The 25883-nt window shown below is 18.9% G+C and overlaps 8 protein-coding genes across 8 annotated transcripts; 5 read left to right on the plus strand and 3 right to left on the minus strand.

The window, feature by feature from the left end:
• Positions 1 to 1600: 1600 nt before the first annotated feature.
• On the minus strand, positions 1601 to 4690 carry PRELSG_1013200 (WD-repeat protein, putative; the record flags this gene model as incomplete). Its single annotated transcript, XM_028677053.1, has 1 exon — positions 1601 to 4690. One exon carries the CDS (start codon positions 4688 to 4690, stop codon positions 1601 to 1603), a length of 3090 nt encoding a protein of 1029 aa, XP_028533481.1.
• Positions 4691 to 7480: 2790 nt separating this feature from the next.
• Positions 7481 to 10204, plus strand: DDX23 (ATP-dependent RNA helicase DDX23, putative; the record flags this gene model as incomplete). The annotated part of the gene is made up of 1 exon (XM_028677054.1): positions 7481 to 10204. The coding sequence occupies one exon, from the start codon at positions 7481 to 7483 to the stop codon at positions 10202 to 10204; it is 2724 nt and encodes a 907-aa protein (XP_028533482.1).
• Positions 10205 to 11221: 1017 nt separating this feature from the next.
• On the plus strand, positions 11222 to 11890 carry CYC3 (cyclin, putative; the record flags this gene model as incomplete). The annotated part of the gene is made up of 1 exon (XM_028677055.1): positions 11222 to 11890. One exon carries the CDS (start codon positions 11222 to 11224, stop codon positions 11888 to 11890), a length of 669 nt encoding a protein of 222 aa, XP_028533483.1.
• Positions 11891 to 12876: 986 nt separating this feature from the next.
• Positions 12877 to 14040, plus strand: PRELSG_1013500 (proteasome subunit beta type-1, putative; the record flags this gene model as incomplete). The annotated part of the gene is made up of 4 exons (XM_028677057.1): positions 12877 to 12992; positions 13227 to 13334; positions 13435 to 13504; positions 13609 to 14040. 4 exons carry the CDS (start codon positions 12877 to 12879, stop codon positions 14038 to 14040), a joined length of 726 nt encoding a protein of 241 aa, XP_028533484.1.
• An 865-nt stretch (positions 14041 to 14905) lies between these two features.
• Positions 14906 to 15337, plus strand: PRELSG_1013600 (SWIB/MDM2 domain-containing protein, putative; the record flags this gene model as incomplete). The annotated part of the gene is made up of 1 exon (XM_028677058.1): positions 14906 to 15337. The coding sequence occupies one exon, from the start codon at positions 14906 to 14908 to the stop codon at positions 15335 to 15337; it is 432 nt and encodes a 143-aa protein (XP_028533485.1).
• Positions 15338 to 16270: 933 nt separating this feature from the next.
• On the minus strand, positions 16271 to 20049 carry PRELSG_1013700 (RAP protein, putative; the record flags this gene model as incomplete). The annotated part of the gene is made up of 2 exons (XM_028677059.1): positions 16271 to 16483; positions 16624 to 20049. The coding sequence occupies 2 exons, from the start codon at positions 20047 to 20049 to the stop codon at positions 16271 to 16273; spliced, it is 3639 nt and encodes a 1212-aa protein (XP_028533486.1).
• Positions 20050 to 20686: 637 nt separating this feature from the next.
• PRELSG_1013800 (conserved protein, unknown function) lies at positions 20687 to 22178 on the minus strand (the record flags this gene model as incomplete). Its single annotated transcript, XM_028677060.1, has 6 exons — positions 20687 to 20742; positions 20925 to 21018; positions 21182 to 21263; positions 21368 to 21573; positions 21659 to 21963; positions 22109 to 22178. 6 exons carry the CDS (start codon positions 22176 to 22178, stop codon positions 20687 to 20689), a joined length of 813 nt encoding a protein of 270 aa, XP_028533487.1.
• A 966-nt stretch (positions 22179 to 23144) lies between these two features.
• PRELSG_1013900 (zinc finger protein, putative) lies at positions 23145 to 25072 on the plus strand (the record flags this gene model as incomplete). The annotated part of the gene is made up of 2 exons (XM_028677061.1): positions 23145 to 23467; positions 23746 to 25072. 2 exons carry the CDS (start codon positions 23145 to 23147, stop codon positions 25070 to 25072), a joined length of 1650 nt encoding a protein of 549 aa, XP_028533488.1.
• Positions 25073 to 25883: the final 811 nt, after the last annotated feature.

Genomic DNA, 25883 nt, shown 5'->3' on the forward strand with positions numbered 1-25883 from the left:
ATTTTTTAAACAAAAGAATGAAATGTGAAGAAAATATTTTTATGAGTAAATTTTTTTTTTAAGAATATTTTAAATTTTAATTATATGAATATATATCAAGAATTTTTATGTATAAGTGTGTGGGTTGTTTGATATTTTTTGTAGCATATTTTTATAAGTGTTATAATTGTTAAAGGAGAAATTATTAAATATATAAATTATATATTATAAATTTTTTTTTTTTTGAAAAAGAAAATTATTTAAATTTTGTATGCATACGTATGTACATAAATATTTGTATTTTTTTTTTTTTTTTTTTTTTTTTTTTTTTTTTTAAATAAAAATATAATTAAAATTAAAATTAATATTAGTATTTTTCTTTAAAATTGATATTTTATTAATTTTATTCATATTTATATATATTTTTTTAAGATAATTTAAATTTTAAAGTCATATATTACATTTTAAGATGAACTAAAAAGTTCATAGATTAAATCTGTTGCTATTTTTTTTGTATATACATATATTTTATTGTGAATAAAGAACTTATAAATTTATAAAGAAGATTAATATCACTTTTGTATAAGAGTAATTTTTTTTTAAATATTTCATTAATCTACGAATAAATTACTTAAAAGTTACGGAAAAAAATGTTTTTTTATAAAAGATAAAAAATTATTTATCAAATATATAAAACTATTTTTTTTATTACTATTATAATCTTATTTTTTATACTAAATACCATTTAAAGTTAAAATATTTTAAATACCTTATATAACTTAATATTTATTATAAAACACTCAATTTTAATAATATATAATTTAAATAATATCTCACTCTAAGCTTTATCTATTATATGTTATTTTTTGTGTTGTTTAATTTAATTAAAATTATATAGGGTTTTATTTCTATACATGTGTTTTTTTTTTTTTTAAACTACATTTCTGTACAATTTATTTGAGAAAAAAAAAAAAAAATAAAATAAAATAAAGTAAAAAAATTAATTGTGAAATATTCTTCTTTTTATTAAAAAAAAAAAAAAAAGTTAATTATTTTATATAAAATAATGAATATATCTTTATCTATAAATTATAAAAAGGTAAAAGAAATTAGAGAGAATTAACTAAAAGATATATTCAGTGAAAAAAAAAAAGTTTAATTACCAAATGTGCTTTACATATTATAGTTCATATTTTATTTCATTTTTTTCTTTATTATTATATATGAAATATATACAATATAATATATTATTAATTCACAATCTGTAAATATTAATGCTTTTAATGTGAATTAAAATATATATATATATGCATATATATGTTTTTTTTTTCAAGTATATAATTTTTAAGATATATCATTTTTATTTTTATTATAAGAATTTTTTTTTAATATTTTCACTTTATAAGACATGTCAATAACATTAATTTACATATTATTACATTAAATAATATAGTAGGATAACTCTTAACAATTATGTAAATAGTTAATCATGTTATATTAGTATATTAGCAGAAAATTGAATATATTAAAATTATCTATATTTGAAAAAGGAGATATTAATATTATTATAAAAATTATGCTATGAATATCGTTAGACTCTTTAATTTTTTTTTTTTTTAATTCATTCTTTATTTTTCAAAGAATGATGTTTACATAATTCCCTCAAAAATGGGTGGATAAATTTCTTTTTTTTTTTCTTTTTTTCATTTCTTGTTTTATTAATTGTTGGAGAAACATTCCATATCATTAAAGTGTGATCATCAGAAGCAGAAATCATATATGGAAACTTTGAATAAGAGATAGGCCATATAGCTATACTGACTGTTGATGCGTGTCCATTTATAACATCTAATAGATAACCTTTAGTTTTATGCCATATGTATATTAAACTATCTTCACTACCACTAATAACATAATTTTCATTCTTTCCTCCAAAAGTAGAATGAACAATAAATCTTCCTTGTTTATGTCCTCTATAAGTTTGTATAATATATCTATATTTGACATCCCACAATTTGACAGTTGGTCTTTGATCGGCAATATTAACTAATATATGATTGTATAAATTCGATGCACAAACAGATGTAATGGTATCGAATTCAGGTAAAGTGTATAATTCTTTTTTCAAATTATAATCAATAACTCTAACATTCTTATCAGATGCTACAACAATTAAATATTTATCATTGCTTGTAAAAACAAAATTCTGAATTCTTGTACTAAAGGACCAAGCATATAAAATAGAGAAACTTTTTAAATCTTCACTTAATTTAGTACAAAATATTTTCTTATCAAAAGCAGATGATACTATTACTGAATCATCTTTAGACCAACATATTGAAGTAATAGGACCACTATGCATACTTAAACTTAATTTCTTTTTATTACTTTTTGGACTCCATATAATAATATTAGAATCATTCGATCCTGAAACTAAATACCTACTATTGTGACTCCATATAATATAACTTACTCCATCAATATGACCATTCCATTCTCTTAACTTATTAAATGGATATAAACCATTCCACAAAAGAATACTTTTATCTTTACTTGAAGATGCTATATATTTACCATTAGACGATACACTAACATACCACACCTCATCTTTATGACCTTGTAATATTTTTATGCAATAATAAGGTAATTTAATTTTTTTACATTCATGATTTTTTAATAATGAAAAGGATGATATATTATGATTATCATAAGGTACAGAATTATGACTTTTACTTTGTTTGTTTTTACTTTTTCTCTTTTGTTTTTCTTTTTTTATTTCATTTTTTTGTTTATTTAAAATAGAATCATATTCCTTTTCATCCTCTTTTTTATATGTTTTCATATAAGTTTCTGTCTTGCAGTTTCCTTGGCTACTTACTTCTTTTGTGTATTCTATCATTTTATTGTTTTTAATTTTTTTTTCTTCTGATTGAGTAATATCATTGAATTCATAAGTGTTAAGAACATTAGAGTTTTTACCTTCTGTACTACTTTCTTTTTCAATATTATTTTCATTATTTATTGTCTTTTTTATACTAATAATTTGTTCATTCATATTATATTTCATATTCCTTTTTTTTCTCTCATTGTGATAACTTGTTGAATTATTTAATACATCCCTCACTTCATGACTATTAACTTTTGAAATAAGTAAATCATTTTGTTCTTCATTATATGAAAACAATGTATTTTTTCGTTTGGTAGATTTTTTTAAAGACTCATTTATTGTTATGTTAAACTCATTTCCTTGAAAACTTTCATCATTCCTTAAGGTGGAATTCTTATGTATCAAGTTGTTATCATCTTGTTCTATTCTTGTTTTTTTTAATTCATTTGAAGATAAGGAAGATTCACTTTTCTTATCGTAAATGTTTTCATCTTTTACAAAATTGCTATCTTTAAAAGAGTTATGTATCTTTTGATCCGTTGAACTCTTTGTACCACTACATTTTGTATAATTGTACTTATTTGAATTTTTTTCTAAATCTGAAGATTTTTTTTTACAAAGAGATAATTTTGTTGATTCTAATTTCTTTTCTCCTCTATTTTTATTGTTACATTTTATTTTATTAGTTTTATATCCATTACAATCATATAATTTGTCATATTTTTTTTTCCCTTTTTTTTTTAATAAATTTTTAACTAATTTCATTTCTGAAAAATTATTGTGAAATAAGCAATTATCCACCTGATACTTAAGAGACTGGTGCAATAAAATAGCTAATCTTCTTGGAGGTAACATGATATACTCTGGTAATAACCTATTTATTTTTTCAAATAAAATTTTACGGGAACTTTTAAAATTAGTTTTATGTTTTTTTTCTAATTCTTTATTATTTAAATACATAAAAAAGGTAGTGCAATCGTGCAACCTCTTATAAGTATCTTCATCAAAGCAACATTTTGCCAGTTTACCTCTTAAACATCTTAATGCAGCAAAATGCTTTCCGTTATATAAATATTCTATAAAACACTGTTCATAAATTAAAAATTTTATTGCCTTCATTAATTTTTTGCTTATATTCAATTTCTTTAAATTAAATATAGCATTTTTCCATTTTCCTAATAAAACGTTCTTATGCATTTCTTTAACTAGAGGTTGTTCTAATTCTATTCCACTTTCTAATTCTAGAGATTTTGCAGATTTTTTATATCCCATATTTTTAATAGCTTGCAATAATAGCAATATTACATCTTTTTTTAATAATCCTTCCCATATAAAATCATTATTATTATTTTTTTTTCCATTTCTTTCATTAACATTAATTTTTTTTTTTCTACCTTTTAGTTTATTTATATCCTTATCATTTTTTAAACAATTTTTTTTTCTTACATTTTTTTTTTTAATGTTTTTATTTCTGTTTTCTTCTTCATAAGTATTCAAATAATACCTTGATTCATTTTTATTTATAAAATTTAAGTCATTGTTTTCATAAATTATATTATTTTCATGCATTAACATATCATTTATTTCTTTTGTTTCACTATGTGAATTTAGTTTCTCTTTATTATTATCTTCAATTATAAAGTTATTTATATTTTCATTTGTAGATACATTCTTCGTAATGAACGAAGAGCAAGCATATTCATTTTGTTGATTACTCTTAAAAGATATAGACATATTACAATTTTTTAATTTTTTCTTAATAGCATGACTTATTTCCTCCTGTCTTTTCCTTTTTTCACGTTTAATGATACTTGTTAAACTCATAACGATATAGGTTTTTTCTATTAAAGATCACATTAAAACTTTTAAAAATAATAATTAAAAATTTTAAATGATAATAATTAAAATACCTTTTTTTTCTTCTTTTTTTTTTTCTGTTACACTTATATAAAAAAAAATGGAAAAAAAAAGATGAAAAATAACAAAAAAAATTAAAAAACTAATACAAACGATATTACAGAAAAAAATTACATTCCACTAAAAAAAAAAAGGAAGAAAAACTATTTAAATGCATAAAAATAGATGAAAAAAAATAATGAAAAGTAGCTACTGTGTGAATTAGTTCATTATGTTATTTTGCTCTACTTTTCTTATTCCCTTTTAATTTTTTTAATTCTTAATATTACATATTTTTTTTTTATATTTTTCCTCTTAATATATTTCTTGTTTTCAATAATTAGTTTCTTTTATTTATTGGTAATCCTTCTATATATACTATAATTTTATTTTATATATATATACATATTGAGTCTCAAATAAAATTGTTAATCCTTTGATATTTGTTCATATTATGTTATAAAAAAAAAAAGTTAATGATCTTTTTCATTATATAAATTTCAATATACAAAATAAGTAAATGTAATAAAACGTTATTTGATTTATTTATATTTTATATTATTTTTTCCATGCACTTTTTTCAAGTTAAAAAGTGTTTGACATTTACAAAAAAAAAAAAAAAAAAAAAAAAAAAATTGGATAAGAGTAATATATTCCTTTAATTTATAAAAAGAAAATCATAACAATTTGCATCTAAATACTTCTTAAGAAAATTAACACTAAATGTAAAGAATTAAATTTCCACTTTCTTTTAATTTTTTATAATTTTTTAATAAATGTGTAAATTATTATTTGAAAAATAAAAATAAGCATAAATATGTTTTTACAGAATAAAAAAAAAAAGAAAAAAAAATAATAAAACATATTACTAAAAATACATAAAAAATTGAAAAGATATATTACACTTTTTTTTTATTATTTGTTTTTACAAGTTCATTTTATATTACAATTGTTCATTATTCTTAATTTTAATTGTAGAATAAAAAATACTTTAAAAACAAAATTTTTTAAAATTAGACAAAATATATTATAAAAAAAAAAAAGATATGAACTATGCTTATGATTTATATTCACAATTTTTTTTTTTCTTTTATATTTTTTTTTTTTATCTTTTATCTTATTTTATCGTTTATCTGTTTTTTTTCTAAAACTTATTTGCATGCGAATTTTTTTCATATATTTTATTAGCATAAGCTAATTCTAAAAATGTATTACTATATGCATATTTATAAACATTTAATTTTTTCACAATAATTTAAATAATGTTTACATTTTTTTAATTGAAATATTTTTATTAAACATTTATTTGTAATTAATACCTTTAGTTTTTTTGAAGAGATCATAATACTTTCTGAATATAAAGATTAATTTAGCATAAGATTGTAATATTTTTTTACTTAATTGAAAATATTAATTTTTGAATTTCAAAATTAGTATTAATACAAAAGAATATGAAGCCCATTTATCTACAAAACTAAAAATATAATTTGAAAAGCAACTATATTTTAAAAATTTAACTTCACAAGTTTCTATTTTTGATTTATAGGCATTTTTTTTTTTTTTAAATCGTATTATTTTTAATTTCGAAAATTTAGTTGAATTTTTTCCTTTGTGATTATTTCAAGTATGCAACATTTAATAATTATATCAACTTAATATTATTATATATTTTTTCCTACTCATTTTATTGATTATATTTTTTTTTTATAATGGTTAATTTGTTGAACAAATTATCTTGTTTTTAAAATTGAAAAAACAATGTTAAACTCAAATTTTATTAAATTTTTGAATTTCTCTATTTTTTTTCAAATACATAAAATATTTTAATATATGAAACTATATGTAAAAATTAAGTTCCATTGAAGGGAAAAGTGAGAATTTTAAAACAAAAAAAAAATATATAGACTGTAAGGCTTTCTAAAAGCATACTAATATTTCTCACAAGTATAAAAAAATAAATAAAAACATTGATTTCGTTCAAATTTTTATTTATATTTCAATAGCAAATAATTTTTCATTATACATATATAATGGTTCACAAATTTAATTTATAATATTAAAATAGAAAAATAAAAGAAATAAAATAAAATTAAGAAATTCATTAATACGTAGAAATATACTATGTAACAAAAAAAAAAATACTTTCTCTTATATAATAGCTATATAAAAAAAATTATATTTATTATGTAATATTTTGAAGGAAATTTTAATAAAAATTTAAAAGAATTAAATATTATTTCATCTTTTGTTTACATACGTAATATAATAGATATTTTTTTTATAAATTAAAATAATTATTTTACTTTTTTTTTTTTTATTGTATGTAAATTATTATAATATATTTTCTTATAATTTATCTTAATTTTACCTAATAGATTAAATTTTATTAAGATTAATTTAATTTTTTATTTTCATTTATTGCATTATTTGAATTTAATTTTTTTTTTTTTTTTTTAGTTTAATTTTATTTTATTTTATTTTTTCCTTTTTTTCATTTCTTTAAACTATAATTAACATTAAATAATTTTTTCTTTGAATTTTTAGAAAATAAAACATTGTTTCAAATGCTTTTTGTTTTAATACATAAAATCTTTTATTTTTTTTTACTTTTGATTATTCAAATTTAATTGTACATATAATTTTATATATAAGTAGTTATATTCCAATAAGAGTTAAAATAGATGTAATTAATAAAATGCAAAAATTATTCATTTCATAATGAATGAAAACAATACAGAAAAAAAAAACATGCCCATTATTAACAACCCATTCTTAAATATTAAAAAGGATAACTTAGATGAAAAAAAAGAAACTAATTTATTAAATGAAGAAATTATTAATAATACAAGAAAAGATGATAATATAAAAGAAAAAAAAAAAAAAAATGAAGTTGATGGAAGCATAAATAATTTAGACAAAAATAGTTCATATGAAATATTTAATAAAAAATCAAATGAAAATGAAAATGCAAAAAATAAAAAAAATATAATTATTAAGGATAATTTTTCTTCTTCTTCTAGTGATTCTAAGGAACATTTATATAAGAGCATACCTAAGAGTAAAATAAAAAATATTATAAACAAATATAGTTCATCTAGTTCAGATGAGGAAGATGATCGTTATAACGACAATGTATTTAAAAAAGAACATAACAAAAGTAAGGAAAATGAAATAAGCAATAAAAAAAATAATATAAGTGATAACATAAGAAACATAAAATATGAAAATAAAAAGATGTTTGCTAATATTTCTAATGATGATGAAAAATTAATATTTTTGCCTAAAAAAATAAGAGAAGAAAATAGGCGGAAGTTAGAAAAACAGAATGAAATAATAAATAAAAGTGAAGAACTGAATAAAAAAAACTATACAAAAGAAGAAAATAGAAAATATAAAGAAGAAAAAATAGATTCTAATGACAGAAAAAGACAAAGAAGAAAAGAACTACATGAAGATAAAAAAAAAAGGGATACAACGAATGAAAAAAAACGAATGAAAATAAATGAAGAAAAAAGAGAATTAAACTGTAATATTAATGAGGAATATAAAATATCTCATTTAAAACCGGAATCCTCCTTAGCAGAATTAAATATGTTAAATATAAGTAGTATAGAAAAGGAAAGCTTAAAAGAGAAAGAAATAGAAATTATAAAGCAGCAGTATTTAGGGTTAAACAAAAAAAAAAAAAAAATTCAGAAACCATCTGAAAAATTTCGAAATATTTTTAATTTTGAATGGGATCAATCAGAAGATACTTCAAGAAATGATAATAATCCATTATATCAAAATAGGTTAGAACCACAACTATTATTTGGTAGAGGATATATAGCAGGCATAGATGTAAGAGAGCAAAGAAAAAAAAATAACTTTTATGATAAATTAGTTCAAAATAGAATAAATTTAAGCTTAAAAAAAAATGTAGAAAATAATTCAAAAAAAGATAATTCAGAAAGCATAGGAAATAATATTAACAATGGATCATTAAGTAAAAACAAAAGTGGAGAATTTATATATGAACCTAAAGTAAATAACATAATTAAAGATATATACCACAAGCATTGGAGTGAAAAAAAAAGAGAAGAAATGACAGACAGAGATTGGAGGATATTTAGAGAGGATAATGAAATTTATATCAAAGGTGGCATAGTACCACCTCCTATAAGAACATGGGAGGAATCAAGCTTATCTGTAGATTTATTAAAAGCAATTAAGAGAGCAAAATATGATAAACCTACTCCTATTCAAATGCAGGCTATACCAATTGCACTTGAAATGAGGGATTTGATAGGAATAGCCGAAACAGGTTCAGGAAAAACAGCAGCATTTGTTTTGCCTATGCTTTCATATGTTAAACAATTACCACCATTGACATATGAAACATCACAAGATGGACCATATGCTCTTATTATTGCACCATCCAGGGAACTAGCTATACAAATATATGAAGAAACAAACAAATTCGCATCATATTGTTCTTGTAGAACAGTTGCAATTGTAGGAGGAAGAAACGCAGAATCTCAGGCTTTTGAATTAAGAAGAGGTGTAGAAATAATTATAGGAACACCAGGAAGAATACAAGATTGCTTAGAAAAAGCTTATACTGTTTTAAATCAATGTAATTATGTTATAATTGACGAAGCCGATCGTATGATGGATATGGGGTTTGAAGATACAGTTCATTATATTCTTGATAAAATACCAACAAGTAATTTAAAATCAGAAGATGATGCTTTAGCATTGCAAGAAGAAATGATGGCAAAAGCTGGGCATCGCCTATATAGATTAACTCAAATGTTTTCAGCTACTATGCCACCATCTGTTGAAAGATTGTCAAGAAAATATCTGAGAGCACCTGCGTATATTTCTATTGGAGACCCAGGTGCAGGAAAAAGATCAATTGAGCAGAAACTAGAATTCATAACTGAAGGAAAGAAAAAACAGAAATTACAAGAATTATTAGAAATGTATGAGCCACCAATCATTGTGTTTGTTAATCAGAAAAAAGTTGCTGATATTATTGCAAAATCTATAAGCAAAATGAAATTTAGAGCTGTATCTTTACATGGTGGTAAAGCACAAGAAATAAGAGAACAAACCTTAAGTGCATTCAAAAATTCAGAATTTGATATATTAGTTGCAACAGATGTTGCTGGTAGAGGTATTGATGTACATGGAGTTAAATTAGTTATAAATTTTGATATGCCAAAAGATATAGAATCGTATACACATAGAATAGGACGTACTGGAAGGGCGGGTATGAAAGGGTTAGCTATTTCATTTATAACTGAACATGATACACATTTATTTTATGATTTAAAACAGTTTATGCTTTCATCCAATAATTTAGTTCCTTTAGAATTATCAAATCATCCAGCATCAAAAGTGAAGCCAGGAACAATTGTGCAAACACCTAAAAAGAATCAAATTTTGTATAAAAATTAAAAAAAAAAATATCTATTTATGTTTTTGCACACATGCATATAAAAAATACTACTATTATTATTAATTTACACACTTGTGAAATGAGAGAATACTAGGAATATATTATATATACATATACATAAATAAATGTATTATGTAGAGAAAATAAATGGATGATTAAATAAATTAATAATACTATAGATAAGTGCATGACTAAAAGAAAAAATAAATAAAAGGAAATATATTAATTATGCAAATTAATAATTTTATAACAAATAAATATATGAAAACATTAATTAATGGATTTACTAAAATAATGATAAAAATTGAAAATGTATCCTTTTTAATTTTTTTTTTTTTTTTTTTTTTTTTGTAAATACATAATGAATTCAAATTATGACATTTTTTACTTTATTCATCTATAAAAATATATAAAAAGTTATGTCTTTTTATTATGTGGCCATTATATAATATTTTGATGTAATATTTTATATTATTCTTATTTGTTTCTATTATACATATATATATTTTTTAAGACTTATTACAATTTGATTTTAGGAAATATTATGTCATTTTAATTTTATCTTTAATTTATTTACATTTATATGCATATTTTTTTGTAGATATTTTCCTTTAACGAAAATATAAGCATATATAGCTCATATTTTAATTCATTTCTTATTATTATGCAATTTAAACAATTTTTTATTTTTTTCTGAACTTTTTTAAAAAAGAAGATATATTTAAATGGAAACAAAAAGTTACATTTTTTTTAATTTTTAAATTTATAAAATACTTAACGAAATAAAAAATTGCAATTTCTATACATTCTTTGTTGTGAATAATAGTATCTATATTATATACATATAAAAAGAAAAATGTAGCTTCTATAAGACGAGAGAAAAAAAAATGTATATAGCATTTAAAGAATTATTTTTATTTATTCTATTTTAATAGTATTTGTTATTCATATATACAGTATAGTTAAATTATACACATTTGTTTTTAATTTTATATGTATTCTAAGAAGCAATGAAAATGGATTATGAAATAGAAGCAGATGCACCTAGAACCGATCAAAATTATATCCTATATATACCTATCGTTTTAGATCAAATAGTAAAAATGAATAAAAAGGAAGGAAGAATAACAAGTTTTCATGCTTCAAAAGTTCCTGAAATATCAATAAAGAATTATGTAGAAAGAATAGGAAAATACATTGGATGTAGCAATGAATGCTTTGTTTTATTAATGATATATGTAGATCGAATAATCAAATTACATAAAGATATTACTTTGTCTTTATTATGTATTCATAGAATAATTATAACTGCTGCTATGATAGCTGCCAAGTTTTTTGATGACTTGTATTATTCAAATTCTTTTTATGCGAAAGTAGGTGGTGTAACAACAAAAGAATTAAATAAATTAGAAGCACATTTTTTAAATCTTCTTGATTATAAATTATTTGTTTCTTCACAAGAATATGACTTTTATAGAAAATATATTTCTTTATCAGTTCAAAAATTCTTAAATAATAAAAAAATTACCCGTATTCCAATTCCTAAACCTTATAATTTATTTAACTATACAGCTCCTGATAGGTCTAGTATGTTCCTTAAAAACGAACATAATGTTGATTTAGATATGAACAAATTTTCAAGAATATCACACAAGAAAAAAAATTATCAATTCGATAACAAATAAATGTACAAGAAAAAATTTATTAGACTACTTTTCAGTAAAATTAATTAGAAATATAAAACTTTTTTTATGTATACAAATAATTTAAAAAAAAAATATATAAAATAAAAAGGATTAAGATGAAAAATTTTCATTTTATTTACATAAATATAATTTTTATTTAATTTACAATTGCCTCATAAAAAAAAATATATATCCTTATTATTCAGATAATTAAATTTTCTTTTTATTTTATACATATATATTTCCTAAAACAATTAAAAAGTTAATAAAAATAAAATATCTAACTGAAATGTTTTAATGAAATTTTCCAAATCTTTTCTTTTTTTTTTCTTTTATGCATAATAATTTATTACTAAAAAGTAGCATATACAATTTGTTAAAAATAATTAACATTTTATAGAAATACAAAAATAAAGTATATAATACAAACAAAAAATAAACAAAAGATTGATAATAATTATTATAAAATTTTTCTTAACAAAAATTTTAAATAAAATGAACTTAATATATTATAATTTAAAATAAGAAAAAGATCTTAACACTTTTTTTCAAACTATTGTTTATTAAAAGAATATAAAAATGTTTTTTTCTATATATATAGTTCTGAATAAGTTACATACAATATATAATTAAAAATAATTAAAAAGAAAGTAAAATAAAATAAAATGAAATAAATTAAAATAATATAAAAAAAGTAAAAATAAAATAAAAAGAAATAAATATTTTTTGTATTAGCACAGAGATACTTATGTGTACAATTATATAATGCAATTTAATATATTTAAAAAAAAATAATTTTTAATAAATATTTAAAAAAAAAAAAAATACGCATAAAAAAATTGAATTTTTTTATAATAAAAAAAAATAAAAAAAAATAAAATAAAATAATGCATTGAGGTTTATTTATTTTTAATTATTTTTTTTTTTTTTTACAATAAACAAATAAATTTAAATAATATTTTTTATATTGCTTAAATTATAAAAGAATGGAAATTCTATCAATAAATGATGTTTCAAATGAAAAAAAATCTGAAAAAAAAGAAAGTATAATAGAGCTTAGTCGTTCTTTTAAAAGATGGAATCCTTATGTTGATAATGGAGGGTGAAAATAAAGAAAATAATTTTTCATAAAAAAGATAAAAAAAAAAGCATTAATAGGAAGATTTATTTTTGGATATAAAAATAAAAATAAATAATTATATAACAATAATTAAAAAAAACAAAATTCAAATGATTTAATTTATTACTAAAAAAATAGCTTATTACTTTTAAATAATTTTTATATAAATAATAAAATATAATTACACATATCTGTATTTGAAAATTTTTTTTTTAGAACTGTTATTGGATTAACTGGTAAAGATTATGTTATTTTAGCTGCAGATACCAGATTATCATTGTCTTATTCTATTTATACAAGATATTGCCCCAAAATAACAAAATTGTAATATATAATGTTAATTTATTTTATGCGTTATACTTACATTTTAATGAAATATTACTTATATATATATATATATATATATATATATTTTTACATACAGAACAGACAAGTGTGTTATAGGTACCTCTGGAATGCAGTCAGATATAAAAACTCTTCACTCATTATTAAAAGTAAAAATAAAAATAAAAAATTTTGCAGTTTATTTTAAATAATAAAAAATGTAATTGTAAGAAATTATTTTAAATAAAAATTATTTTATTTTAATTTTTTATAGAAAAAAATACAATTGTTCGTTTTAGAACATTCACACTATCCAGATATTCACGTTATAGCTAGATTGCTAAGTATAATATTATATAGTAGAAGATTTTTTCCATATTATACTTTTAATTTATTAGCAGGAGTAAGTGAAGATAATAAAGGAGTATTATATAACTATGATGCTGTAGGATCTTATTCTAGTGCATCTCACTCCTGTGTTGGTAGTGGAACAGCTTTAATTCTCCCAATATTAGATAACAGAGTATATCAAAATAATCAATTAATTAAGAATTTTAATTTTAATATGAGAGATGATATTAATTTTGTTAAAGATGCTATTACTTCTGCTACTGAAAGAGATATATATACAGGAGATCAGACCGAAATTTATATTGTAGATAAATTAGGAATAAATACTACAACTTTAGATTTAAAACAAGATTGAAATTATCATATAACATTTTCATTTAAAAAATAAACTATAATGATTATAAACTTTTACTTAAAAAAAAAAAAGGTTATTATAAGCCTTAATTTAAAAAAAAAAAAAAATTTTTTTTTTATTCATAAATATTTTATTATATCTGAAGTATTAAAATATCAAGTATTTATTATGAAGTTACGAAATATATATATATATATATATTTTACGTATATTTTTTTTTTTATTGTATGCATAAATTTTAAAAATTAAGGGAAAAAAGAAAATACTAGATAATATTTTTTAAAAATATTTTTCAAATTTATATAAATATATACGTATATTTTTTTTTTTTTTTTTTTTTGAACTTAAAAAAAACAATTAAAATCTTTTTTTTTTTTATAATATTAAGAATATACCTATTGAAAATAAGTAAAAATGAAAAAAAATGTAAATAGCATTTATATCTACTAACAAAATAAAAATATATATAAAAAGAATATAAAATGTTATGTGCACATTAAATTTTCTATAATTACATTGAATTTTGTTTATTATTTTGTTAATTCTTTTAAATTTATTCATGCGATAAATTTTTATGCAGTATAAAAAAAAGGCAAAGTGCAATTTAAGATGTATAAAATACATTTTTACTCTTACGTGTTACATAAATAATTTATAATTAAATTATTCCACTTTTTTTTAAACAAAAAAAGAATTTTGCTGTTATTTTATTTTATTCTTATTTTATTTTATTTTATTTTTTTATTTTTTTTGTTAAAATTGCCTTTTTTTATTGTTTTTAAAAAATTTTATATTAAATGTAAAATACATTAAAACACATCCATTATATTTACATTTTTCCAAGAATTCATTTTTAAAAAAAAAAATGAAAATACTTAATGTTTTAAATACTAAATGTCTCATATTTAGAAATAATTACTTACCTGTATTCAATAAATTTTATATCAGAAATAATTTCACCACAGAAAATGATAAGAATAGAGAAATTCAAAAGAATAACTCAAATAAAGAAATGAAAAATGAAAGTATTAAAAAAAAAAAACCAAATGGTTTGCAAATTGATTGTGAAATAAAAAGTCCCTTAAGGGAATTTCTAAATATGAACACAGCTTCTAGAGTTTTCGTTTTAAAATATGCATGGAAATATATTAAGGATAATAATTTGCAAAATCCAAATATGAAAAGAAAAATTGTGCCAGATGAAAAATTAAAACAAATATTAGATAAAGATGAGGTGGATATTCTGGAAATTCCAAAACTGTTATTCAGACACATGTCCTCCATCCCAAAAGAATGAAAAAATATAGAAAAAAAAAAAAAAAAAAAAAATTCTAAAAAAGAATTATTGTAGCTCATATATATTTGTTATGTATTTTTTTAAAAATTTTCATATATATTCTTAAAATTTGCCTTCTTTTTATAAATTTTTTTCTTTTTTTTTAAATAAATATTTTAATATATTATTTTTAATGAAAAATCCTTATTTTTTTAAATTTGATCCAAATAAAACTTTACGTTATCATAGATATTTGCTTTACTTAAACAATAATTTTATATATATGATGTATATTTACAATTATATTATATATACATATATATATGAGTAGACAAGTTAAAGATATACCCAAATAAATGTAATCTATATATATATTTTTTAAAATTTAAATTATATTAAATTTATACCTAAAAACAGTAAACAAATGAATATTTTTAGAAATTTTTTTTTTAATTTAGAATTTTTTTTTTATATAAAATAATCAAAATTAAACATTAATTTTTTTTAGAAAATAAAAAGATTGAAGTATATTCTTAAAAAAATTTATAAATGAATCAAGAAGTCCTTTTAAAAGGTTTTTTTTTTTTAGAACTTTTCATTACAAAAATTAATAATAAGTATTTTTTTTAAATACTTAAGAAGTTACTCTTAAAAATCTAAAGTATTGCAAATATTAAAAATATTTCGATGAAGCAAAGAAATTAAAAAAAATATAAAAAACATAAGAATAAAAAGAAAAAAAAATGGAAAAAATTTTATGTTATTAATAATAATGTAACAAAAGTAATATTAATAAATTTATATAGAATAAAAAGTAATAAATAATAAAAATAAATTTGAAAATTTAAGGCAATTATATAAATATTAAAAATTAATTTAAAAATATAAATAAAAATTTTTTATGAAATATTTAAAGGATAGAAATTTATTTGAGTTATTAAAGACAAATATACATTATATATTATAATTGACTTTATTTAATATTTTTTTAATGAAATCAGTTGTATTTAAACCGCTAAACATAAATGTATGGTTACTAATTGAAATAGAAATAACGATAAATCCAAGAGCTCTCAATAATCTTTTCTTAAATAAAGTATTTGGCTTATAAACAATTGATTCACCTTTTTGAAAAAAGTGACTAGGTCCATCAATTTCTATAACTATCTATAAAAAGAAAAAATAAAATAAAAAAATAGTCTCTTTTGAATATTTATTTTTGTAAAATGCTTTATACAATATGTTGAATTCATGTAATTATATATATATATTTAAAAAAAAATAAATAAGATAAAAATAAGAAATACTTTTGAATGAGGTATATAAATATCAACAAGGATTGAATCAAATATAAAATATTCATTATAATGAAAAATATTTAGTTGTCTTAATTCATCAGATATTTTTTTATGGGCAGATGAAGATATTTGATTTTTTTCTTCTTTTCTTTGATTTCTTGCTAATTGTTTTTTCCATATATTCAAAGTAGTAACTGAAACATTGAAATATTTTTCAAAAATAAGTTGTATTTTTTTCTTTATATCAATACTTCTGAAGTGATCATTCTTTATATTTTGATAGCTTTTCAATGCTTTATTTATATTTTTTTCATTATATAATATATATAAGCAAAAAGAAAAGGATGCTTGATATAACTGAGATTGGTGTAATTGTGATATATACTTCTGAAATTTATTAGAACTCTTTTTTTTATGATTCCTTATAAATCTTTTGTTGCATTCAGATAAACCATTCTCAAAAACATTTCTTGAAAAAACATTTAACATGGACAAACTCCATAATATATTAGCTATTGATTGTGTTTCACAATTTGTCCATTTAATAATTTTTTCTTTCAGTTGAGACTGAAATAATTCCAGTAACTTGAAGACTATATTATTATTATTTGTTTGGCTATATATATTATCTTCATCATTTAATTTATTAAAAATTCTTAAATAATTGGAATTGTTAATATTGCTTAAATTTTTATTTATACTGCTATTATTACATATAATATTATTATTTGAAGTTTTATCATTGTCACTGTATTTGATATTAATATATTTAATATCATTATTAGTAGATTTATCATTGTTATATGATATATTTAGTTCCTCATTCATATTGATGTTATTGTTCATATCATTATTAATAAAATTAAATTGAGTTTCTTTTTTTTTTGTATCATTTCTTAAATTTTCATTTGGAATAATATTGTTTTTCATAATTCTATTACTACCATCATCATCATTTAATTCTATTTTATTTTTATTATTATTAAAAATATCTAAATCAATATTTAAACCAATTTTACTTTTTTGATTTTCATCTACTTTATATTTCTCATCATTAAAATGAGAAATTGCTGGAAAAATATATTCATTGTTAATAATATGAACATACGGTTTACAATCGAAGTCAAAATTGATTTTTTCAGTAGATATGTTTTCATCTTTCTCATAAACATAACTTGTATGTAAAGATTCTAAATTGTTTTTATCTACAAATAAATAATACAAAGAATCATTTTCCTTTTTATAGTATAAAATATTTTTATTATTCTCATTGATAGTATTTAAACTATTAATATTTGCGTTATTTACTGCATTATTATTTAAGTTATTTCTTTTCATATATATATAGTACTTTAAATTTTTATGATCTGAATATATATCCTTATATAAACCTAAGCCAATATTAGCACATGACCAAAATATATTTGACCAACTTCTCATAGTCATTTTATCTTTTTCATTGTTAATTTTTTTTAAGGAATACTTTAAGAAATTTTCAAATAATAAAAAGAAAACGTATTTTTTATCATCTATACTATCATCTTCTATTAAATTGTTCTCTGTTGGATTATTATAAGTATTATAAACATCATTAAAAAAAAAGAATTTATCATAGTTGAATATATTTTCATTTTCTTCCTTTTTCGTTTTGTCTATTGTTAAATAATCTTCATCAATGTTATATAAATCGAAATGCCTTTTTTTAATAGTATTCAAAATATTTTGATTTATTGAATCAGAAGCAAAAATAGACAAACTGTACAAGACGGTTGATATATCTTTTAATAATAATTTATCAAAAATTTTTAATGCATAATTATATAGCATAATTAATATGTCAAAGTTACAATATTTTGAAATTCCAAATGACCATATTATATTACTAAATTCTTGTGCTTTAAATTTATTTTCATTAATATATTTTTTTATACAATTATATAATAATAAAAATTCTTCTTTTGTTTTAATAAGTTCATTTTTTGTTGCACTAAATGACCATATGATAATTGATATTTCTTGTGCTTTAAAACTATTTATGTTTTCATAAAATTGTTTTTTTATATTTGTCCATACATATATATCTTTATTTGATAAAATAGCAGAAGCCCAAGCAATATTAGCTACATGTTTCGTAATAACTATAGAATTGTCTGCCAAATTCTTTTTTAATAATTCATATATATAACTGTATATTTTTATATTAGATAAACTTGCATGATTATTGTACATAAAATCTTTATATTTTTTTAATTCAATGTCCTTTTTATTTATCATAATGTTGCTATCATTAGATTCTAAAGGTAAATTACTTTTTTCACAATTATTTTCTTCATCATTTTTTTCATTATTTTTATCTTTATTTTCATTTTTATCATCAAATTTAATTTCATTTACATGTTGTTTCATGGATTTAGAATTATATTTCTCTGCATTCTCATCTACTTGATCATTTTTATAAGTGGAATTAAAAGCAACATTTGATTTTTCTTCTTCACTTGCATTAGAATAATTTTCAAACAAGCTAAAAGTCACGGGATCAAAATAATTATCTGTTTCAATTGCTTGATTTAAATTTTTTTTTAAATAAAAGTTTTTATTTTTTATATGTTTTGCTATTCGGTGATATGCTGTTACAATGTTAACTTGATTAAAAATGTTTTTTTTTTTTTGTTTGTTTTCATTTTCATCATACTTAATCAAGACATTTAGTAATTCTTCAACAGATAATGAATTTACTAATTCCTTATTTATTTTTATATTTAAATGGTTAGTATCTTTAGAAGTGTTGTTTATAGATAAGTAATATGCTGATTGATATTTATGTGATTCATCATTGGTTAATTCGTTATCTATATTATATTTTTCTAAATCAAAATTATTAATTTCGTTTGTATTATTCCAAGAAGTAAATTTGTAATGTCTTTTTTTGTTCTTTTTAACATCTTTATTTAATTTTAATTCATTATTTAAAGGGCCATTTGAATTTTTTGCTTCACAATCTAAAGTGACTTCATTATTTAAATTATCCAGATTATTATCTAGATTATCTACTATATCATTTTCTACTGTATTTATACGCTCATAAGATATTATTTTATTTTGCTTTTTCTTATTATTGAACTTTAAGAAAATAACATTTTTTATTTTTTTAACATTTCTATGATTCGCTAAATTAAACCAACTCTGCAAAAAATTGTCCTTTTTCTCATAAAAAATTGTATTCTTTTTTCTATTTCTTTCATTAAAATTTTTGGTATAAAATTTTTTGCTTTTATTACATAAAAAAAAGGTTTTATCTCTTATAATTAAATCGAAATCATAATTTTTACTTAAACACTTGATATTTTTTAAATAATATACCTTTACTAATAAAAAGAAAATTAGTAACAATTTTAAATTAAAATATTTATTTTTTAATTTCATATATACTAACATATCCTTTTATAGCAAAAAATTATGCAATTCATTTTTCTAAAATTTTGACAATAAAATGAAGAGAAATACGACAAACGAAAAAAAAAAAAATAAGAAAATTAAAAAAGTGGTACTTTGTTCATTTTAAATGAGATAAAATTCAAAAAGAACAATAAAGATTAAAAAAATAAAAAAAAACTTATTTAAAGATATTTATCCAGCATTCTATATAATTCTTAAAAATATATATGTTAAAATATATTTTAATATAAATGTAATAATTTTATAAAAATATGTTTATCAATAAAAAAAAAAAAAAAAATGGATATAATTTTAAAAGTACATTAATTATTATATGAATTTAGTAACATTTTATTGGAATTTATACATTTTTGTATTTTTTTAATAATTTAAATTTAGTAATATTTTATTGATATTTATACTTTTTTGCATTTTTTTAATAATTTAAAAGTTTTAAAATATACATGAATACTTAGGAATCGCTTATTATTCAAAAAATTTAAACTTTAATACAAATTTTGTTTATGAAAAAAATGAAAATTTTTATAAAATTTTTTATTAACAAAAAAAAAAAAAAAATAAAATAAAAATAACATAAATATACTTAATTTTTTTTTCTTTATAAGTTTTTCCTTCTTCAAAGTAGTGGTTCTCTATATAACGTTTTTTCAACGTTACTATGAGAACAAAAAGCTTGGAAAAAAAAAAAAAAATAAAATAAAATAAAAGTGATATATAAAGATTAGAACATAATTTTTATTTTCATATGTCACAATATGGAATTATTTTAATTTTGTAACATTTATATTTAAAAAGGAGTATATTCAATAGATACAAAAATTCTAAAAGTAAAAAATACTCAAAAACTTGCATACCCGTTCCTCCTGGTTGTAAATCAATAAAATCTCCTTCTCCTACAGATATTTCCCAAGAATTTTTTTTGTTGTAAATGTAACTTTCAAAAAATGACTAAAAATAAAGAATTGTAAAAATGATAATAAATCTTATTTTTTGTAAACTCTAAAGTTTATTTCATTAATTCATTATTTTATTTTAATTTTCTTCTTTTTTTTTTATATTTCTGAAATGTATATTCCTTTAATCTTTTTTATTTTATTACTTTTTCACTTACTTTTAAAATAATCTGTCCAGTTTTTTTTATCAGAACTGCCTTATGATAATCAATATTTTTTTTAGAAAATGAGCAAACCCAACTATGATAAAATAAAATATTAATATATTTAGATACATTGTAACTGTATATTTACATTTATTTTTTTTTTTTTTACTGTATAATTTATAAAAATAATATTCCTACTTCTCTTTTGTTGAATCCTTTTTATTTAACACTTCTGGATTTATAGTTATTAAATCACTGATTTTTATAGGATTTTTACTAATTGGGCAAATTAAGTTTTTTGAAGGAGGTTTTAATTTTTTTTGAATAGCATCTTTTTTTACTTTTGAATTATTAGACAGCCAGAAATTGTTTGATATATCCAAAAGGTTTTCCTTTTTTTCTTTCTACAATAAAATACTTTTATTTTATATATCTAATTTTGTTAAAATATTATTAACTTAAATTTCTTTTTTTTTTTTTAATATTTACCTTATCTTTTTCATTATCATTTATACTTTCTAGGTCTTCTATAAATTTTCTTTTCTCTTTCTCTTTTTCATAATTAGCTTCATCCTTTTTTTTTTTTTTTAATTCTTTAATATAATCGTTATATTCTTTTTTTTTTTGAGTATATACTTTTTTTTGAGTTAATAAATTACTAATTATACACATTTTACAAAATATATGACCATATGGTGTACTTACTGGATATTCAGCATTTCTTAAACATATCCAGCATTGCTCAAATTTTCTCATTGAATCTTTTCCTAACCGTTCTTTTAAAGTTCCTACATCTTTTTTAGTTTAAAAATATATATATATATATATATATATATATATATATATATATATATATATACATAAATAATTCTTAATTCTAAAAACATAATATTTTGAATAATATATTTTCATATATTTTCTATGAATTAATTTTTATACCTTTAACATTTTTTCTCTCATGATATGTAAAAATAGGATTTGCTGTATTATTTTTACTATGCCTTGGCATGTTAATTTAAAAACTTATAAAGAATGATACCATTTAATACACGTTAAATTTTTCTTTAAAAAGTAAATAAAATGTTAAAAATTAAAATTAAAATTTTTTAATTTATGTAATTTATCATTTATATAATTAAAAAACAATTTTTAAAAAATATATATCTCATAAATAAAAAAAAATAAAAATAAATTTTTTTTTTTTCATAATATATAAGTATTTTTTATACTAGTAACCATATTCATTTTCAAAGTTGACTAACAATTTTATTAAAAATATATTTTATATTTATGAACATTTGTTATTCATTAAATAATCAAAGGGAAAAAAAAAAAAAATAAAAAAAAAATATAATAATTAAAAATAGTTAAATATATAACTTTTTTTCAAAAACAAATATCTCTTCGTTATATTTTTATTGTATATTTTTTTTTTTCAAAAATATTTATATATTAATTCCGTCTAATAATTATTAACTACATATTATTTTTTAAATGTCTTATAAGAACTATTCGTTAAATTATACATTTTTTTTTAAGTAATTACGCATCTTCATTATAAATAATATATATGGAAAATTAATTTATTATTTTAAATATAATTTTAATCATATGAAAATAGAAAAATAAAAATATTTTTAATTTATAATATTCCATTTCTAAGTGATGCTTTTTATTTTAACGCAATTTATCTATATATTTAAAAAGAAAATAGAACTCACCTAGATAATACTAATCTGTTCTAAAATTTTTAAATATACTCTTTTTTTAAAAAAAAAATTTGTTTAGTCTTTTTCACCTTTTTTTTTTTTTTTGTCGTAATTCATATAATAAAAATTTTCTATTAAATTTCCTTTCTTTTTTTTTTTTTTTGCTTTTTAAAGGAATTTAAATGTTTTTAAAAATAATATATATAAACTTATTGATTTAACTTTACTAATAGAATTTCAATGATAATTTCTCTCTAAGTATTAAAATGGCTTGCAACCCTGTAGGAACAGATATTAATATTTTAGACAATAATTTAACTCAAATTTTTCGAGATTCAGAAGAATGGCTAATTTTAGAATATTTTTTGCAAATGAATACAAGAACATCAAGAGTAAAATTAGTGCAAGCATGGCATGTATCTCCAGCTCATATAATAAACAAATTTGAAAAAAGAAATTCAGAAAAATTAGTCCTAAAATGCTTTATTGATACTTTAGCATTAGATAAAGATAATACAATTCAAGATATATGTAGAAGAGGTTTTTCTATTTCAAAAAAAGGATTAAAATTATCTGTTGGAAATTTTAAGTTAGATTCACTAATAAATCATACTATAAATTTATTTTGATTTCTTTTTTTTTTTCTTTATATATTTTAGTTTATAAAATATTTAAATACTTTATATTCATTTAATCATAAAATATTTTTAGAATATAAATAGCAAATATTATATATATATATGTATTTTTTTAATAAATTTGGGAATATAAAGAATCTACACTATATTTATTAATGTATTAAAAACTGATTTAATCTATTAAATTACAAAACAATTTATATTTTTATGTAATTTTTTTTTTATGCAGCATACCTGGGTTTCCCTTAACATCATTAAACAAAAAAAATATTGCTAATGATTCTAAGGAACTAATATACGAACCAGATGTAACATATTTAGGAAAAAAAGAAAAAAAAAAAATAATAGAGCACAGTGAAACAGTTTTATTATCAGGTGAAAGGAGTTTATTTGAATTTTTTTTATGCGATGTAGGTATAGGTTTATCATTAGCTGTAAACGAGAATGAAATTGGAGCATATAATAGAGATACATTGCCTATTGAATATGACAGTATATTTATAAAAAAAAAAAAAGACAGAGCATTAGATGATTCATTAACAATTCATTACAAAAATAAAAATAACGAAAATGAAGATAATCATAATGAAATTAATTTAGTATTAGGTGGTGATATAATGGCAACTTATGGTGTTTTACCTTATTATACATTTCATCATGAATATATAATTTATGACAATTCACAGTTGTTACCTCGTTACTTAATTCAATTTGAATGCGACCCAAGTGCAGAAGAACATTTTGCTGTTCCCTTGTGTGATTACTGTCAGGATGCTCCTTCTGTATTTTATTGTGAATCAGATGAAGTAAGATTATGTGAAAAGTGCGATAATATTATTCATTCACAAAATAAGCTAGTTATGAAGCATATAAGAAAAACATTGAATGAAGCTCAAAAAATTCCGGGAATATGTAAAACACATTTGCATAATGATATTAATATGTTCTGTACAGTTTGCCATGTTCCTATATGTAATTTATGCACATCTAGCCACTCACACACAGATTTACTAAGCGAAAACTTATTTAGCTTAAATAATAATTCTGATACCATTATTTCATTAAATATGGCATATAAGGCTATTATACAATATAGTAGTCAACCATCGAAACTTATTAAAGAAAGAAAGAGAAACTTAAACGATTTGCTAAATAAAATTGAGAAATTATATGAACAAGTTAAATTAAATATTCACGATGCAGAAAAAAATGTGTATACTATACTTGAAGATTTAGTGAAGCAATTACATATTATAACAGAAAAAAAAATGAGTTCAGTTTTAAGTGAAGAATATGAATTAAAACGGCAGTTTAATGAAATAATATGGAATGAATCATTTTTACATTATTTACAAACTATTTTGCCTCCGGCAGATTTTATGAATGCCTGGTTAAATCATTGTAAGTACCGTGAAGAAATTGAAAAAAATTCACTAATTGTAGAAAAAATTTACTCATTAATATTCCCTGATATGAGAATAAAGGGAAATATAAATATTGTTACTGAAGGATCAATTGAACATGAAAATTTATTTCACTCAACTAAAAACATATAGAATAATATAATAGGAGAAATTTAATATTTTTAAAGTGAGTTTCACTAATAAATACAATGTAAATTATAAATTATGTTTACGCATATAAAGCATTCATAGTTTTTTTTTTTTTTTTTTTGTTTTAAACTTTTATTTTCTTCAAAAAAAAATACTTAATAAATATGTAATTATCTATATATATTTTTTTTTTGTTGTCAATACTTATATGACATATATGATTATTACTTAAAGGAAACATTATGCAGGCTTAGGTACTACAAATTTCATTGATATATTTTTTTTTTTTTTTATAAAAGTTAATAATAAGTATTTATTTTATAGGTATTTTTCTAATTTAATAAATATATCTCTTTTTAAAAAAAAAAAAAATTCAAAAAAGATAAACAAATAATAAAAGAAATAATTAAAATATGATAAAAATTATCTTTTTTTTTTTTCTATATTTATAGGTTTAAAAAATATCATATTCATGCTATAAATGAAAATGTACATAAATTATATGTAACTTTTTTTTACATTGTAAAATAATAAAGCACCCTGTTTTTTTTTACAATTTATTTTTCAGTTTCCTTTATTTATACTATAAAGAGAAATAAAAAAATTAATTTATAATAAATATATTATTTTTTATTACAACTTTTTTCTTTTTTTTTATTTTAATGATCTTACAAGAAAAAATTTCGATAATTTTTAAAGGAAACTCATTGGAAAAATACATTTTATATCTTTTATTAAGTTTTCATTTGCTTATAATCTTTAAAATAACTCATTTTTATGTATACTCATAAAAAAAAATTTATTATATTTTTTT

Source organism: Plasmodium relictum (genome assembly GCF_900005765.1).
Source record: "Plasmodium relictum strain SGS1 genome assembly, chromosome: 10".
Taxonomy (NCBI): domain Eukaryota; phylum Apicomplexa; class Aconoidasida; order Haemosporida; family Plasmodiidae; genus Plasmodium; species Plasmodium relictum.